General features: G+C 40.8%; 1 protein-coding gene across 2 annotated transcripts; it reads right to left on the reverse strand.

Annotated features, from left to right (window-relative positions):
- Positions 1-251: 251 nt before the first annotated feature.
- Positions 252-16,639, reverse strand: FKTN (fukutin). Of its 2 annotated transcripts, none has more exons than XM_042453313.1 (10): positions 16,429-16,632; positions 14,458-14,660; positions 12,503-12,562; positions 11,656-11,859; positions 10,168-10,445; positions 9,244-9,376; positions 8,641-8,770; positions 7,136-7,269; positions 5,601-5,731; positions 252-3,279 (listed from the first exon to the last, which is right to left on the reverse strand). In XM_042453313.1, exons 2-10 carry the CDS (start codon positions 14,560-14,562, stop codon positions 3,066-3,068), a joined length of 1,389 nt encoding a protein of 462 aa, XP_042309247.1. In that variant the 5' UTR covers positions 14,563-14,660; positions 16,429-16,632; the 3' UTR covers positions 252-3,065. The 2 variants fall into 2 exon arrangements, with proteins under 2 accessions (XP_042309247.1, XP_042309248.1); XM_042453314.1 differs by having other exon boundaries at positions 3,095-3,279; positions 5,614-5,731; positions 16,429-16,639.
- Positions 16,640-17,609: the final 970 nt, after the last annotated feature.

Here is a 17,609-nt window from a genome sequence, read left to right on the forward strand (position 1 = left end):
GTCCTGAAGGGATCCAGGTGCCATTTGGCAGCAGGAGACAACTCCAGTTTACTATGGCATTCCAACAGTGTCTCAGCAGCCTCCTTGCCAACTCTGAGTGAGTGAAATGGATCCCTTCAGTCTCTGGAGTCCCAGTCTACCTGCAGAGAGATGCAGTGGTACCTCCACACCAGAAGGCATACCACCCCCTATGATGTGCCATCTAGTTCAGTATGTACCCCCAGAAACACCCTGGTTATATTGTAACTTCATATAATGAACAAACAGGTTGACTTTATTTTTACATGTTTATAACAAAGAACATTTCCATAAGAATGAAATATGTCTTTTAGACGTCTCAAATGTCTTGAGATTGTTTTGTAATGATTAGCATCCTAAACTGCAAGTTAAAACTGTACCATGACATAAATAACATAACAAGTATATCCTAAACAAACGGTCCCAATCCAAAAAAACCCTAACTTCATTCATTCCAATGGGACTTAATCACAACTAACTCCCTTGATTGGCACAGCTGACTAGATTATATAATGTACAAAATAAACATGTGTCAATAAATAAAACTCAATTAAATACTGTTAGCCAGTGTTATGTATTAGTTCCTTCTCTGTTAATTATTCTCTATAACAGTACCCAAGAACATTTTGAACATGTTAGAAAATATTCTATTCACATTCTCTCTTCTCAGAGAGCTGTTATATTATTGTGCTTTGTATTATAGAGCTCCAAATAATTTAAACATACTTTAAGTCCATGTTAACACTTTATAATAAATAATATATACTAGGAGAAGTTTCATCCAGCACTACTTAGAAATTGAGTTTCTTGGTCTAGCTTTCTCTGTTTCAAATTTCTAAAATTGCTACTCTTAATAATGTGATGTGACAAATTGACATTGTAAATGAATTTCAATACCATGACCAAATGCAAAACAAGTTGGAACTAGCAAAAAGGCTGAACTGTCAGTGGCACTCAATCACACATGTATGAAAGCTAACTGGGGCAGGATTTCAGGGAACGTCCTTAAAGAAGAACCAGAGTGAGAACAATTGGGTTCCTTCCAACACTTTAAAAATGTAAGAGTCATGCTGGATCAGATCAAGGGCTCCTCGAGCCTCACCCACGTTTTTATGCAGTAGGCAACCAAATGCTTCAAGAACATTCACAAGAGGAATATGAAGGGCACACTGTTAATTCTGCTATTGCTCCTTTGCGACTCAAAGACAGTCTCTGAGTACAGAGGTAGCACAGAGCCAAGAAAACTAACTGCCGGTACAGACTGGTAAAAAGAGCTAGCTTCAGGGTGGTTGGCCCACAAGCCAGCATCATGCTGCCCCACACAGGGGGCAGCATCACGGCATTTCTGTAGCACAGCATTTACATACACCATGCCATAGAAATGGGGAAAAGTCACCACTGCAACAGAAAGGGCAGCTTTTTACCAGCTCAAAAAGCAGCAGCATTTTGCTGCTTATTTTGGGGTTAGAAAAATGCCAGATTGGGGCTGTGGCGCACAGTCTCTGTGACCCCGATCTGGTGCTCAAAGGCGCCCCTTTACTACCATCTATTTTCAGCCTAAGTTAGTGATAGTCTGCCCACCCTATCAGCATTGGTTCTTACTGCCAACTGTAGTCTGCCCACCTCATCAGCATTGGTTCTTACTGTCAACTTGCTGCCAGCTAACCTCATCAGTACATCTTGGGCCAACAAATTCTATTAATTATGCAGAGGGTGGGCAACTCTGCTACGTGGAAGCCATTTTTTACCCCTGTGCCCTCATGGCTGGCCATAGGAATGCATTCAAAACAGTCTGAAGTGACATCACTTCCAGTTTGGGTCTTTTAGCTGAAATCACCTGCTTTTATTTTGAGATAGGTTTGGGGGATAAAGAGAAGAAAATCTTCTCATGCCAGTGATTCTGATTGTAGCTGCTTGAGTGGTTTAGGAGAATTTTGGAACTGAAAAGTGTGTTTTTTTAAATTGGGATACCTGAGTTTGGGGAATGGGTGAAGGGTGAGGCACATGCGACCTGCAGGCTGCATTTTCTCCACCCGATTTATACATTGTGGAAAGTAGCTTTTCTTTTCTCTGTCTTGAATAGTTCATCACTCTTAGCCACTAGATGCCCCTATGAGTTCTACTATTAATTGGGGGGGGGACACCTTTTCCCTATTCACTTCTTCCACTCATTAGTAATTTCATAATTCCCTAAAATCCTTAAATATTCCAGTTCTTTCTTGTAGGGAAGGAGCTTCCGTTCTCAATCCATTCCTGTGACTCTCTTCCAGCTTTATACTATACTTCAAAGGACAGGGTGGCCAGAACATCAGACTGTTTTCCAAATGCATCCACATCTTAGCTGTGTATCAATGCTTGGTGACACCAATTGTTATGCTTTCAAACCCTTTTTTGAAATAATCTGTAGAAGGAGAAGGTGGAATGATGGAGACTTCCATAGGTTTACGCAATGGGCTGTTGTACCAAGTGATTTATCCCTGTCCCTTTCACTTTTTACAATTCTAGGCTGACAGGAAAACTTGTGAAATTTAGGCAGCTCTGATGGAATATTATACATGGTTGTGGGGTCTGGCTGGCTTTAGTGTGGCACAAAGTATAGTGTACAATTTATTTCTTAAGTCAGTTTGACACAATGTTGTGTGCTTTCACGTCGTTTCCGAATCATAGTGACTAAGGTGAACCTAACATGGGGTTTTCTGAGGCTGAGTGTGTATGAGTTGCCCACGGTCACCCATTGGGTTTTCATGGCCAAGTGGGGAATCAAACCCTAATCTCCAGAGTCATAGTCCAGGGCTCAAACCACTACACCATGCTGACGCAATACTATTTCATCAAAAATCCTGCTTCATGCTGCTCTTTTCCTCACAAATAAACTGTTGTAAAACTTCTCCCCAGTTATAGAAACAACTGCCAAAAACATACACTAATCCTCTAGCTTGTTCTACCTCCATTTCCAACTAGAATGAAGCATCCCAGAATTGAGGAGGACTTCTGGGCAAGGTGCAATTCAACTGGCAACAGATACATTCCAAAGTCTTGCAAACAGATCAGTACAGCTGAATGACTTCGTCCCATTCATCAATAGGCCACATCCCATTGGGCTGGACATTGGGTGGTGAAGTTTTCCAGTCCCACAACTGCACAGGGATCTTCCAATCTTTACCATAGTTCGCTTCAATGTAAAGGAGGGTTTCACAGGGTACACGTACCTTGAGTTCTATGAACTCAGTCCAACACAGTGTGAATTTGGGAAACAAGTACCTGTGTTACAGAAAGTACAAAGAGGGTCAATATAAGGCAAGTAAGGTGCTCACCAATCAGTGCAACCTGGGGTAGAAAAATGCCATGCGAGATACGTGTATGAAGCAATGCATGAAGAAAATGTTTCTGCAGCCAGTAAGATCAGATTTTGCAATCTGTAAAGCTGATTTCTGCAACTGATGTAAATTATGCACACTAAATAGCTCTTTATGATTTATATTTATTTAAAGCATTTATTTATAGCTTCTCAGCCTGCTGGGACTCCTATAGTGATGCACAATAGACATTAAATATAAATGGATAAAAACCTAACTTGAAAACAATTTATAAAAATAAAAAAAAAATTAAAGAGAACAACACATTCAAAATACAGTGGTGCCTCGGGTTACGAAATTAATTCGTTCCGCGGCTAATTTCGTAACCCGAAAAACCTTCGTAACCCGAATTGCCATAGGCGCTAATGGGAAAAAAAGCCGCGGCTCTGCCGCGGCTCCATTTAAACAGCGCCAGGGTTTTTTCGTAACCCGAAAAAACCTTCGTAACCCGAAACAATAAATCCCTATGGGATTTATTCGTATCCCGAAAAATTCGTAACCTGGGTAATTCGTATCCCGAGGTACCACTGTAGTCAGACCTGGAAATAATAAGCCTAGCTCTGAAGACTCAAGTGAGATAGACCAACTTACTGTAACTTCTTTTAGGAGGGAGTTTTACAGCCAACTACAGTGAAAGCCCTGTTATGTGTACTCACCTAAGTAGCCTCTAAATATATTATAATCCTAATCATCCTCATTATTATTATTCCAGTTTTCAAAGTTTTCAAAGATTAGTGTGTTTCAGCACATACAAAGGATTCTAGAGCACCTTTCAGATTAAGTGCATTGGTGCCTCAGAGAAAGAAACCTCTAACAAAGCGACTCCTGTCTTTTTACACCCACCTCTTCCCTTTTATTTTTTGTCCTCTACTTAGCTGTAAGTTTTTACATCCATCCAGTTCCTTTCCTTTTTCTTCTTGTCATCTTTCTAACTGGAAGCTTTTTAAATGAGCACCAGAAGGTTGGTGAAGAAGCACAGGAGAAACATAGAACTTTGGTATCAGGTTGCAGCAGCATGTCTGCAGTAAATAATACAATCCAAGCTTGAATTGGGAAAGAATGTGATTCTACTCTAGCCAATCCTACTCTATCTAGTTTTATGTTTTGGCCAACAAAAGGCAAGATAAACATCAGGTCCCTCCACAATCCCTTACAGAGCATGTGTGCACAGCTAAATAGACATAAAAAGGGGGAACAGATAGATTTATATAACACAAGCATGTTAAAGCAGTGTATGCCCACCTGATTATGTTCTGATGAGACTACTGCAGAATACATGTATACATGAAACACTTAAAAGGTCTGTGCAGGCTGAGCAATCTGGGGCAACAACTGTGACTAGTAATGGGAACTCTACAATAAGTGAAGTCCAGCTACAAGGCCCACTTTACCCAGTTCTTGCCATTGAATTCTAGACACAGACACCATTTTGAAGACAAGGTGCAGATGGAGTGTGCATAGCTAAAATAAAATGAGGCCTCAGGGGTGAAACATGACAAAAGAAATAAACTCAGGGGGGAAAATAAACAAGAATGTCACATTTCTTCTACCTTGAAATGTCGATTTAGATATACAACATTTCTCCAAACCCACCTGATTCCAAATCCTCAGCAGGGCTCTCAAGAATTCAATCAGTACCCCTAGTTTAAGAGCACTTCGTTGACTTTTGCTCTCCTTCTTGCTGCTCCACGAATCACTACAGCAAGTACCTTAGTCAAATCAGTGATTTTCAACCTTTCTACTTTCTGTGAATCCATGTCACACTGATTCTTCTGCCAAGGAACTTCTGTCTGCCCACGATAGCATCCTTGTACTTTAAAGATTATTCTAAATGTTGATCTAATGAAATCACTGTTCCAATAGAGCACTGATCACTGTCACAGGGCCCTACTTTATCTTCAGGTCAAGATAATTATCTCCAGTTCAAGATAACGGCTTGGAACTGTGGATTTCAAGCATAGCTTGACCTTTTTAGCTTCACTTCCAAGAATTCCTGACTACTGGTGGGGACTTCTGGGAATTGAGAAACAAGAAGATAGGGAAAGAAGGCCGAAGTTTGAAAAGAACTGTCCTAGGACATAAAAAGCAACCACCTGTAGCTATACATTGCAAAAGAAATCTGGTAAGGCTTAGCTATACAGCAGTTTGCCCCTAGTTATCACTGAGACCATCAGTGTTCTTCAAAAAGACACAAAACCAACTGCAGAAGACTCAACCAAGTCTTACTTGAATTTCTTGCCTGATTTCGCCTGAGTTCCTCCATTCCACATATGGTCATTCTCTTCATAGAAGAAAAAAATATCAAGTTTTACATCATCACCTCCTGCCTGGAAGGACAGTTCCAAACTGTCTTCTACCTGTCAAAGAAAACAAACATATATAGTGCAGAACACAGAAATTGGGCCAGGGGTGGGAGGAGATGCCAAATAAATAAATATTATAGGTATTCAAGATTGACCACTGTGAACATGCATCTTTTACATACAATTTTATGACATGTTATCCATTTTTAAGAAGAATGCTTAAAATATAGCTTAATTTAATAAATATGTGGGAGTTGATTACAAAATATGTGCAAGACTCTGGACCAGTTTCCTTTTGGGGGGGACCACATCCTTTCCTGTTTTTGCAACAGACAGCACCTTTTGGTGGAAGAGACTTTGTCAGAAAAGTGGTGCAGGATCTGATGTGAATCAGGAGAGAATTCTAGTTTGAGAATCTATAACAGCTTTTTCTTCAAAATAAGCGTGAATGGTTTACGTGCACTTAACCTTACAGCCCTTGTACAGAAAATATTAAGAAGATGGCACCAAGGCATACAATTAGGCCAATGACTAAACCAAATCCAATTTATTTCAATCAGTGAAAACCAAGCTACTGAGAAAAAACTTCTGCCTCTCATTCATACTCCAATGCAAGGGACATGTTGGGATGTGGCTCGCACAGAGACCTGACAACTAGGATACAAACTATTAATTTTGCCTGCAAGAACCTCAAGTTAATGGACAGTTCCTGTTCCCCTCTCCATTTTATCCTCACAGCAACTGTGTGACAGGTTGGCTGAGGAAAAACCCGAAGTCACCCTAAGTAAGACTCAGGCCTTATTTGCATGGGCTAAATACAACGGCCTCCCCCTGTTCCCTCGACAAGACCGATCAAAGCATGGGCCAAAGCTGAGTTCTGGTGCGAGTAGACCAGACTATGTCCAGCCTGCTCAGTACCAGAACTGGGTTTCACCCCTCTTGTTCTAGATTTCAAAAATTCTCTCATTTCTCTGGATCTTCAGTTCTGATGCTTGGCAGTTGTTTGGAATGTGTCCTGCTGAGCTGCCCAGTGCATCCGCACCAAGAGCTCACTCTGAGGTCAGACCATGGTATCTGGCCATGTGACTGACATGAGAAATCTTGTTCTGACCTCAGAGCAAAGCAACCTGCAGTGGTAGTGGATGTGCTGGGCAGCTCAGCAGGACATGTATGCGGTCAACTACCCAACGTCAGAACAATGGGCTTTGCAACAGAGGAAGGTCAAGACAGCTCTGGAGGCAGGTTACTCCAGGCTGCCCCCGCTTCAGTAAAAACAGAGCTGAGGAGAGATTTGAAACCAGATCTTCCTGGGTCCAACCAGTGTCCTATCCACCCTATTTCTCTAAGAAGAGTCAACACATGCTTCTAAGAGCTTGTTACTGCAATGGTTACAACAGAAACATGGAGAGAAAGATGAGAAAGATAGCAAATTAGCAGTCAGACACATTATCTACCTACCTTGCCAAATTTGTGCTTTAGTGGTAATCCTGCCTTCTGAAATGCTGAAATAATCTCCGGTTTATAGTCTTGAATAAAAATCCCCAAGTCCACATCTTTGCTGTAGGGAATAATATTGCACTGTCTGTACCAACCTAAAAATACAGCAGAACCATGAGCTTCAGGGCAAATAGAAAGGCTAAAGTCTATGAACTGCAAGTTGGTACAGTTTAAACCCACAAAAGTTGCTTTCCTCCAGAGGCCTTAAAATGTTTTTAATTATCCTACTGAATGCTGACAGAGAAATGGTAGAGAGCTCTAGCCCTTCCTCAGCAGCCAGTTACCTTGCTAGGTTGGATTAAGAAGAGAGGGGTTTTCGCCCTCTGAGTACCCAGAATAAGATCTCAGCCTATGTTCAAATGGAACAGTCATATATGAGAAAGTTGTGATTCTCTAAGCTTTTGGAATGTTTCTATGATGGAAAAGAGACAAAAGCATTTCTATATAGATCTGATTAAAATGTTTTGGCATATTACAAACCATCGAAGTGTGTTGGAATTATTTTATTCTCAGACTAAAAAGCCTTGTACAGAGAAGCAAAAGGTAAGTCATAAAGTGGGAAACACACCCTGTCCCCAATATATATTGTAAGATGTACAATATACTATGCTTCATCACTGGCCAGGCTGGCTGAGGCTGATGAGAAATGAAGTTCAACAAGAGTCAGAAGGCTACCCTGACAAATGTCCTAATCTCAAATCTAAAAAAATGAAGAGGAAACACAAATGAAGGAAACTGATGTGAAAAAAATCATGGGGAGTAAAATGCATTTAAATAATACATACATTCTATACAGTCAAAAACACCTGACTGAAAAGTAACTGAATCCCCTCCCTACAATGAGAGGATATCCCAAGACAGATAATCCATTCAAGTTATTTTTCTGTTGCTAACGGAATTGAAATTTTATTACCTGTCTTTTTTTGCCCTTTGTCCCTGATCCCCACATGGCCAAGAAGGAGAGTAATCTCTGACAGTATTGAGATCCCTCCAGAACTACAACAGAAACATCTGATACAAAATGTAGACACATGTCTATGACAAACTTTGCTCTCTCAAGGGTGCTACAAGATCACATTGAAAAATGTAGGCTTGTGACTCTACCATCATTTTTCTTCTCCTGTATGATTTTTACACATCTTTTGCCGGATGAAGCCACCAGCGAAGCTACAAAAGCTTGCATCAAGTATTTTGTGCATTTGGTTGGCATTTGAATATTGCTCTTTCTGTGAATTTTTGGATATTGTTGTATTTTGCCGAATATGTCTTTTGAAATGAGCACTAGAGAAGGAGAAAATGGAAATGTGGAGACCTCTGTAAGCTTATGGAAAAGGCTTGCAGCAAGCTGGTGCTATTTTAGACTCTTTGCTGTACTAACACAATTAATCCATTTGATGCATTCAGTTCTCACTCAACAGCTAACACAAGGGCCAAAATAGTTCCAAAAGTGGTAGTAAACTCCTTACCTAAGCAAGTTCCGCTGCTCAGCCAGAATTTGACTCCTAAACTATTTAATGTCAGAGCAGCAAGATGCAGCAGTGCCTTGGCCTTTTTCCTGAATTCCACTGCATCAAGAGATGCATCACCAGGGTACACCTTTAAAAAAAAACAGGGAAGGGTGATTATTTTGTAAATTATCCTGCTTTATGAAAAGAATAAAGTGATTTAGTAAACTGTCCTACTTTTTATCTTTCTCAGATGATTCATGGATTGCTGTGCCTTCAAGTCATTTCTGACTCATGGCAACTTAATGCAATGCTGTTCTTGTTCTCCTACACAAATGTGTTCTTCATAGTTTATGTTCATTCTTTGGCGCCACCAAGTGTTAAGCTGCATAGCAAATCTTAACAAGTAACTACCACAAGTGCAAAATATGGGACCTTGTGGCTGGCTTTTAGGCTGAAACTTTAAGTTACTGTTTTGATAGGTCTGAATTGAATCTCATTAGATCTTAACAGATACAGGACTATGGTCAAAATCAAAAGAACTATGTAGAAGGCACAGAAACAGGAAACCACAGCTATAAATAATTCACATTTTGAAGGTAACGCTACTTGGTAACCACTAACCTGGAAGAAAGAGCGAGCTTCTCTGTACCTACATTCAATAAAGCGAGACTGGGATCTTTCCTCTAGGAACACAGATGGTTCTTTTGGAATCTGGACTGTTAACCCATCAATGGCAAAACTCAGTAGTTCTAATCTATTGTGAAAGGAAAAAAATGTTACATTATCCTGGTCAGAAATCTGACAAAACTAATCACTTCCTTTCCAATTTGCATTATTAAGATTATGAAAGGAAGAGAGAGAAAAAACCAGTAGTGTAGGCACTATCACCTCAGACACATAAACGCTAAAGGAATCCTGTCCATTTTCATTTCAGCACTCAAAATCATTCCATCCATCCACATTAACATGATGCAAAACTATTCAACCCATCATCACCAACAAGCAGCAATCAGAAACACATGTGGGCTATTTTAAGCCTTTTCCCTGAATCTATGTTATACAAGTTAAAGAAGACAGATGTATTTGAGTGGATTCACCATTGAGAAATCATAAGTTTTTTCAACATTCATGATGTACATTATTTCTCTCTTATTTTGTTTGATGCCCTGTCTATATTCAAAGGTATGCCTGCCTTTATATAGAGAAATTCCATTTAATTATAATAGCTAATGGCTACGGATAGGCAATTGTGTATTTAAAGATGCATTTCTTTTGTCTGTCCTGAACCTATTGCCAAATAGTTACTGGATGATTTCCAGTGTTGGTACAGTATTATGCAAAAGAATGAGAAAGGAAAGAGAATCAAGTTGTCTTATAACTTGCATTAACATATGTAAAAGTTTGTTTTACTGATCTAGGTGCCTTCCCATTTGTAACCCTCCCCATCTGATCTTAATGGTATTTCAATGATGCTGGTAATTTTTATTTGACAACTAAAGCTCAGTGATTGAACACACTGAAACTTACTGCCCAGCCCTCTCTTACTTGTCATAGGCTCCAGGATAGCGGCCAAACTGTAACTTCTGGAAAGGAACAAACTTCCGGTCCATGTGTAATTTTAACCGCAGTGGCCCATGCCAGAGGTAGTTTCCACTTCTCTCATAAAAAACAACCAGGTGAATGGCATGAGCAGCCAGCCTGAAGATGTAGTGCAGGGGGATCTCAGTCCCAGAGAGGTCATCCATCCCTTCCAGACGTGGGTCTTTGTTCTGAATCTTTAGCCACTGGAAGCCCACTCGCTCAGCAGCTCGAAACAAGCCCACCTAAAATTGACAGATGGCATTTGTTCTGGCTCTGCTCATATAACCATCGTACTGCTTTGGAAAACATCCTTAGCTTTCTGCTTCATTCATTCTTTACTCCAAAATCAAGAAGTTCACCCTTTTCTCTCCCCTGCCAACTCGGTTTTAACCATAACCAGAGAGTTCTAGTTAGAAGTCTCCCATCTAGTGACTCAAACTGGTACTGCAAGCTTCATATTAATTTGAATTAACAAATCGACAACAAAATAAACCTGAGATGCACAACCTTAAGGTTTCTTTAGTATGTGTACCAAGTTTCAAACTGCACAAGTTTCTTAATTTGGGAGTTATGACAGAGACATGCACACTCACTCTCTCCTTTATTACTACAGATTATAATGTCTGAATCTCTTTCCGAGGGTTTGTTCAAACACCAAAAATTTGAGTGTGTGCACGCGTGTACACCTTCAAGCCGTCTGCTGACTTATGTCAACACCATGAATTTCACAGGGTTTTCTTAGGAAAGGAAAACTCAAAGGAGGTTTTGACAGTTTTTCCTCTGAAATATATCCAATCCATTTAGCAAATCAGTCTTGGGCAACTGCCCCTCACTTGCACTTTTAGTTATATTGTGCAGAGTTGAGTTCTCTCTCTCTATCACTCTCTGTCACACACACACTCAAAAGTTTCCCTACAGACATTTTGAGGGTTATCTAATCTCTTCTTTTTGTCCAACACACCTGGCATCACACATATCATTTAATCTTTATTTTTTGTTGTTTCTGCATAGCATCACTCTCTTCAGTTTTTCTCCAATTTCCCTTCTAAGTACTAATATTATGCTTAAGGCAAAACGAAGTCACACAATGACCGGATTGCAAAAGCAAATAATGCTTAAGTGAACCTTGCAATAGCAGAAGAGCTCTTGGAATTCATATTTGGAGGTGGTATCTCTTTCTGAAGGCCAAAGGAAATAGGAATCGCCATCACAGGCAAACTACTATGGCATCCTTAAGAGTTCTGATGCTATGGCAGGGTCAGTCTAATCACCTTAAGGATGAGATCACTTTATGACTTCCCCTTGCCACAAAGACTACTGGAAAATTAATTGTGAGCTACAAGTCTCCCATTGTTTCATTTAGTATTTCATTTAGTATTTAGTTAGTATTTAGTCTTTAAAACTGCTGTCAAGTTTATCATGGTTAGATAAAGCTGCAGGAAATGATCTCACCTCGTGTTTCCAAGCTTTGTCCAGTAGTGCAAATGTGGTGCAGTCCCGGGGAGTACAAAAGTACTTGCATTCTGACTGGCTGCCATCAGGGGAGGTCCTGAGCTGCTCCAAGTCTACATCAATCAACCCCAGAAGCATGGGATCAATCAGATGCACAGCTATGTTGTGACTGGACACCAAACTAAGGAATTTTCTAACCACGTGCTGTTTAAAGAGACAAGAAGGAACATTTTTAAAAGGCTATTTTCAAAAGCTGAAAACTCTGCAGCAGAGGAAGCTGCTTTCAAGTGCACAAGTTTCTTGTTCCACCCACCATAATGCCATGTATATTATTGGGCAATAGCTCTACTGGATTTGTGGCAAAGAAATTGTTGGCATGCTGCAAAAAACAAGAATTTATCCATGAAATGCAATCCAGATGAGAGACTTGGGAGCATCCAGTTTCTGTACTGCTTACAAAACCAAAGTTATTTTGGACTATAACTCCCCAAATCCTCAGCCACCATGGCCCCTTGCTGAAGGATTTTGAGAACTATAATCCAAAAATAAACTGCTTCAAACCAAAACTAGATATTAAGGATCCTATCTGCAAAGTGCTTGCAAAAACAAATAAATGAATGAATGAAGAACCACAGTGGAACAGGGATAAGATCACATATATATAACCTGATCTGTTTAAAAAAAAAAAAGCAACAACAGCGTATGTCTAACTAAAAGGTGCTGATTTTACTTGAGGTGGTGAGCTTCACCCTGTGAACCAAGGAATACTGCAATGAATTTACTCAGGAGAAACAAAATCCATCAAATTTACATTTAAAAGGAAAAGACGATGAGCAGAGTAACTTACCCATCGACTACTGTCTTGCCCCGTTTTGGTCCCTTTAATCTTGGGGAAAACAGCTCCATTCTTTAAAAACAAAAATAAAAAAAATAAAAGAGGCTGTACAAGTCAAATCTCAGCGATAAAAAAAAGAGAGAGCAATGAAAAGTGAAGCTACAACAGCATTTCCCTTTATTATTGTTTATCAGGATCCAATCATCTTTGTTTAGTAGCCTGTCTGGTGATGGTTTCAAATCTCAGGATAATTAACCATCATGCTCACACAAAGCAGGGACTTAGCCAAGGGGGGGGGATTCCATGGGGTCCGGACCCCCCTTCCATTAGATACAATGAATGGTGTGTGCCACTGCGCCGCTGCACCCAAGCCCCATTATAATGGTGGCACTTAGTCTGGACCCCCCCTCTTCCCAAAATCCTGGCTATGTCCCTGCACAAAGGAGGGCCCAAATATGACATTTAGTTCTCATGTGTCAAATCTGTACCTTAAAAACTGCTTTTGATCAAACTGCATTACTTCTGCAGTGCAGTTGCAGCCAATGACATTTTTCTTGACACCTTGCCTTTCTATGGTGCCAATGAAGTATATGGCACTTTACATAATAGTAGGCATGACTGATCTCCTATACTCAGGGGTTTACAGTCTAAAACTGACCCAGGGAAACAACAGATGAAAGGGATGGAAATGGTGGAATAGCTAAGCAGGGAAAGAATAAAAGAATTGCATAGTGTTCCTGTTGTTGTTGTTGTTGTATGCCTTCCAAATTATGGCAACCCTAAGGCAAACCTACCACAGGGGTTTCTGGACAAGATTTGTTCTGATGGGGTTTGCCTTTGCCATCCTGAGGCTGAGAGAATGTGACTTGTCCAAGGTTTCCATGGCTGAGTGGGGATTTAAACTCTCTCCAGAGTCCTAGACCAATGTTCAAACCATACTTTGATTTAATTACAATAAGGTATAAAGACTAAGGGGGTGATCTAAAATCTTGCCGGAAAAGTGATTTTGGAGGAACGCAAAGAAAATAACAGAGATGGTCAAATGGAAAAGTGGTAAGAGACAGGTCCAGCTGTAAAGCTGTATTGAAAATCCAAATGTTAAGGAAGGCAAGTATTGGTGGGCAGAACTCTGTATCTTATTTTTTAACATAACTTGAAAAGATGCAATATGGGAATGCTATAAATACAAACACAGAAAATGGTCCAAGGGCTACTAAATACCAAAATTAACAAGGTTTCTCATCCAATCCCTTAAAAATATACTGTCTGACTATTCCTACTCAGATTTTTTTTAAAAGATCACAGGCCTGTCAGAATTTAAGGGTAAGTTAACCATCAGTAACTCAATCTAAAAATTACTAGCTCTAACTCTAACCCTTTTGTTTTTATATGCATATATACATTGCAGTGGGCTTTACATCAGAAAACACCTTCCTTCATGTGGGCAAATGATTCTTTTACAATGGTTGGGTTTTGTTACTCGTGAAACCTCAAGACAAGAGCCATATTAGATTCTCTGCTCGCAGCCATAGCAGTCAGGAAAATGAAATGTATAATACCTGAACTAAACCATGTTTACGTGAATCAGTGGAATTTACTATTGAAACAACTGCTTTGGAGTGCTGCTTTGCTCACAATTACTACTGATATTGGCTGCAGAAATAATTCAGTTTGACACCACCTTAACTGCCATGGCTCAATGCTGTGGAATTCTGGGAATTGTAGTTTGTTGTGGCACCACAGCCCTCTGACACATAAGGCCAGATGTCTCAGAAACTACAACTCCCACAATTCCACAACACTGAGCCATGGCCGTTAAAGCGAACTGCATTATTTCTGCAGTGCGGATGAGATACAATATATTCAAGCAATGCACTTTGGATCAGAACAAACTTCTTTTAGATTAGGTATGCAGAACTTACATTTATTTATGTATTATTTAATTATAGAGCTGCAACAATTCTTACCTTGGGGGACAAATAATACTTATAATAGTACAACTGGAACAAGAGGAAGACTGAACTGGTTAAAGTCAGAAGACCCAAAACTACGTTCTTGTTAATCCTCTGCATCAGTCTTCAGGACCTTCCTGGCTGTCACTGGAAAGCAGCAACTTGGTTCTTCTCATCTTTTTGGATAACGGATTACGTCTTCACTGCACAAAACAAAGCTGGGAAAATGTAAACAGCAACAAAAATATATATCCTAAATCCTTGCAAAAATTGTATACATTGTACAAACCACTTCATTTACTATGTTTATATAGCTGAACCATTACACAAGTCTTTGCATTCATGGAAATGCAACTTTGAAAATACAATCACAGGTTGAGTTTCCCTTATCCAAAATACCTGCTCAGTGGTTTGGATTTCAGATATTTTTCACACTACATAATAAAACGGTTTTCAAAGTGGTTTGGACCACTTTAAAGGGCCTTTGTTCACACTGGCACCAAATTTCTCTGTTGCACTTTGCAGGGGGCAGTGCCAGACCCAGTTCTTCTAAATCTGAGGCATTTACCACATCTTTTTAAAGGATTCAGTTCAACGTAAGCACAAGCGTGTTGTCGATTGTATTCAGTTCCCTGTGATGCGATCATCTCTGTGACGTCACACATGGAGAACTCATTTTGAATCAGTCCAACAGATAATGTGAACATGCATTAAACTGAATGTGGGTTAAATTGAAATGAGCAGGTTTGATCGCGACCACCAAAGACTGAACGTCTTATTTGGTGTTGAATCACTGTATTGATTTGAAACAATCCAATGGAAAAATCAGTTTATTGTGTAATGCGAATGAGGCGTTTGATAGTTAGAAAACATTGTTTGCAGAGCGGACTTAGAGGCCAGAGAGTGAAAATTGAAGGAAGGAACATTAATAACCTAAGCTACGCAGATGACACCGTACTACTAGCTGAAACCAACAAGGACCTGGAATACTTACTGAAGAAAATCAAGGAAGAAAGCACCAAGGCAGGCTGAATGAATTAAGAAAACAGACATAATGATCATGAAAGAGTGACAAGAATTCATTTTCCTTGTTGTCATTTTGTGCCTTCGAGTCTTTTCCAACTTATGGCAACTCTAAGGTGAACCTATCATAGGGTTTTCTTGGCAAGAGGTTCCTCATTGCCTTCCCCTGAGGCTGAGAGAGTGTGACTTCTTCTTGCCCAAGTTCACCCAGTGGGTTTCCATGGCTCAGCCAGAGATTTGAACCCTGGCTTCCAGAGTCATAGTCCACTGTTCAAAGAACTGCTCCAAGCTGTCTTTGTGCTTTCAATACTATAAACGACTGCGCTGCAATATGGGGTGCATCTACACTGAAGGAATAACGCAGTTTGACACCACTTTAACTGCCATGGCTCAATCCCACAGAATGCTGGGATTAGTAGTTTGGTCTGGCAGAGGAGACTAAGGGCCTTGTAAAACTACAAATCCCAGAATTCAGGGGACAGAGCTACAACACTTAGGCTGTATCCGCTCTGTAGAAAATAACCCAGTTTGAGACTGCTTTAATAATTTAATAATAACAATAATAATTCAATAATTTAATAATAATAATAACAATAATAATAATTTAATAATACAGTTTGGACACTGCTTTAATAATTTAATAATGATAAAAATAATAATAATAATTTAGTAATTTAATAATGCTGTTTGACACCACTTTAATAATTTAATAATAATAACAATGTAATAACTGATCCCGCTTTAAGCGCTGTGCCTCCTCCGTCCATGAAGTGGGTCCCAAAGAGCATTATGTCAAAAGGGGGGGAGTGATGGAATGAGGCCCAAAAAAGGCACCCAAGAGCCCCAACATGGCCCTCCTGCCTTGAGCAGAAGCCTTAAGCTGGGAGTGTTGATCATTATCATTATTACTCTTAAGAGCAGGCAGAGAAGGCAAAGGGCGGGGTGCATTACAGGGGAGTTTACCTTCCAGGAAGAGCCCCCCTCTCTCTCTACGATCTCAAGAGGGCGTGCTGCTTTACGGCTGCTGCAATGTCGCTTAATTACGGCTGTCGCAAAACCCTCCCAGGCGGCCGGAGGGCGAGGGAAGGAAAGGCCGACAAAAAGGAAGCCGAAAGGGCAGCCAGCCAAGCGACCTTCTGGCCGTAAGCAGCTTTATGGTTACGTACGACGCCTCCGTCGTCATTTCCGGTTTGGCTTCGAACGCTACTTCCGGGGTGGGAATGACGTCACCCACCGACCCTCAGAAATGGCCTCCAAAACGCACTGCGGAAATAACCCGCTCTAACTGCCCTGGCTCAAGGTGAGGGAATCCTGGGAAGTGTAGTTTTGTGGGACACTTAGCCTTCTCTGTCAGAGAGAGCTCTGGTGCCACAATAAACTACAGTTCCCAGGATTCCCTAGCACTGAGCCAGGGCGGTTAAAGCGGTTTCAAACTGGGTCATTTCTCCAGTGTGGATGCACCCTCCAGTCTCCGAAGCGAAGCTCCTTTCCCCCCCTTCCTCCCTTTTTGTACAAATGCTACTTCATAACACCCATGGCTCCATCCTGGGATTTGTAGTTTGGCAGACGAGGCTAAGGGCCTTGTGGAAACTACAAATCCCAATGCTTAAAAAAAATGGCTCCCCGAGAGGCCCATCCAAGCTGCGCCCGCCCTGTCGAAATAATCTCTCCTTTCACTGCCATGGCTCAGTGCTGTGGGGTACTGGGAATTGTAGTTTGCCAGAGCTGAATGAACTACACTTCCCAGAGTTCCATAGCACTGAGCTGCAGCGGCCAAAAGTGCATTGAAACCGGATTACGCCGGCTGTGCAGACACAGCAGCCCTAAATCAGAGTGACCAGACTATCATAACAGTAAAGGAGGACGTTAACAAAATTAACTCTTCTATGAATATAAACCCATGCTTCTTATTCATGCTCAAAATGGAGGACATAATGGAATTCCTCCTGGAGAGAAAAGGAGGACACATCCTGGGAAAGGAGGACCTGTAGTCGCCCTGCGCTTAGTAGCTGTTGTGTGCCTTCCATTTCCAGCTGAACGCTGCCCCCAAAGATGGACCTAGTATCATCATGGGATTTTCTTGTCCAGAGGTTTGCCCTTGCCTTCCCCAGAGGAGGCTGAGAGAGTGTGACTTGCCCAAGGGC

Source organism: Sceloporus undulatus, chromosome 2 (genome assembly GCF_019175285.1).
Source record: "Sceloporus undulatus isolate JIND9_A2432 ecotype Alabama chromosome 2, SceUnd_v1.1, whole genome shotgun sequence".
In the NCBI taxonomy this organism is placed as follows: Eukaryota; Metazoa; Chordata; class Lepidosauria; order Squamata; family Phrynosomatidae; genus Sceloporus; species Sceloporus undulatus.

Excerpts from the sequence above, each read along its gene's own strand:
- FKTN (XM_042453313.1), bottom strand. The coding sequence starts at position 14,562 with ATGCAGAGGATTAACAAGAACGTAGTTTTGGGTCTTCTGACTTTAACC. Across the intron at positions 9,377-10,167 it reads TATCCTGGAGCCTATGACAA|ATTAGAACTACTGAGTTTTG; the intron begins GTAAGAGAGGGC and ends CTTTCACAATAG. Across the intron at positions 8,771-9,243 it reads AAGCTCGCTCTTTCTTCCAG|GTGTACCCTGGTGATGCATC; the intron begins GTTAGTGGTTAC and ends TTTTTTTTAAAG.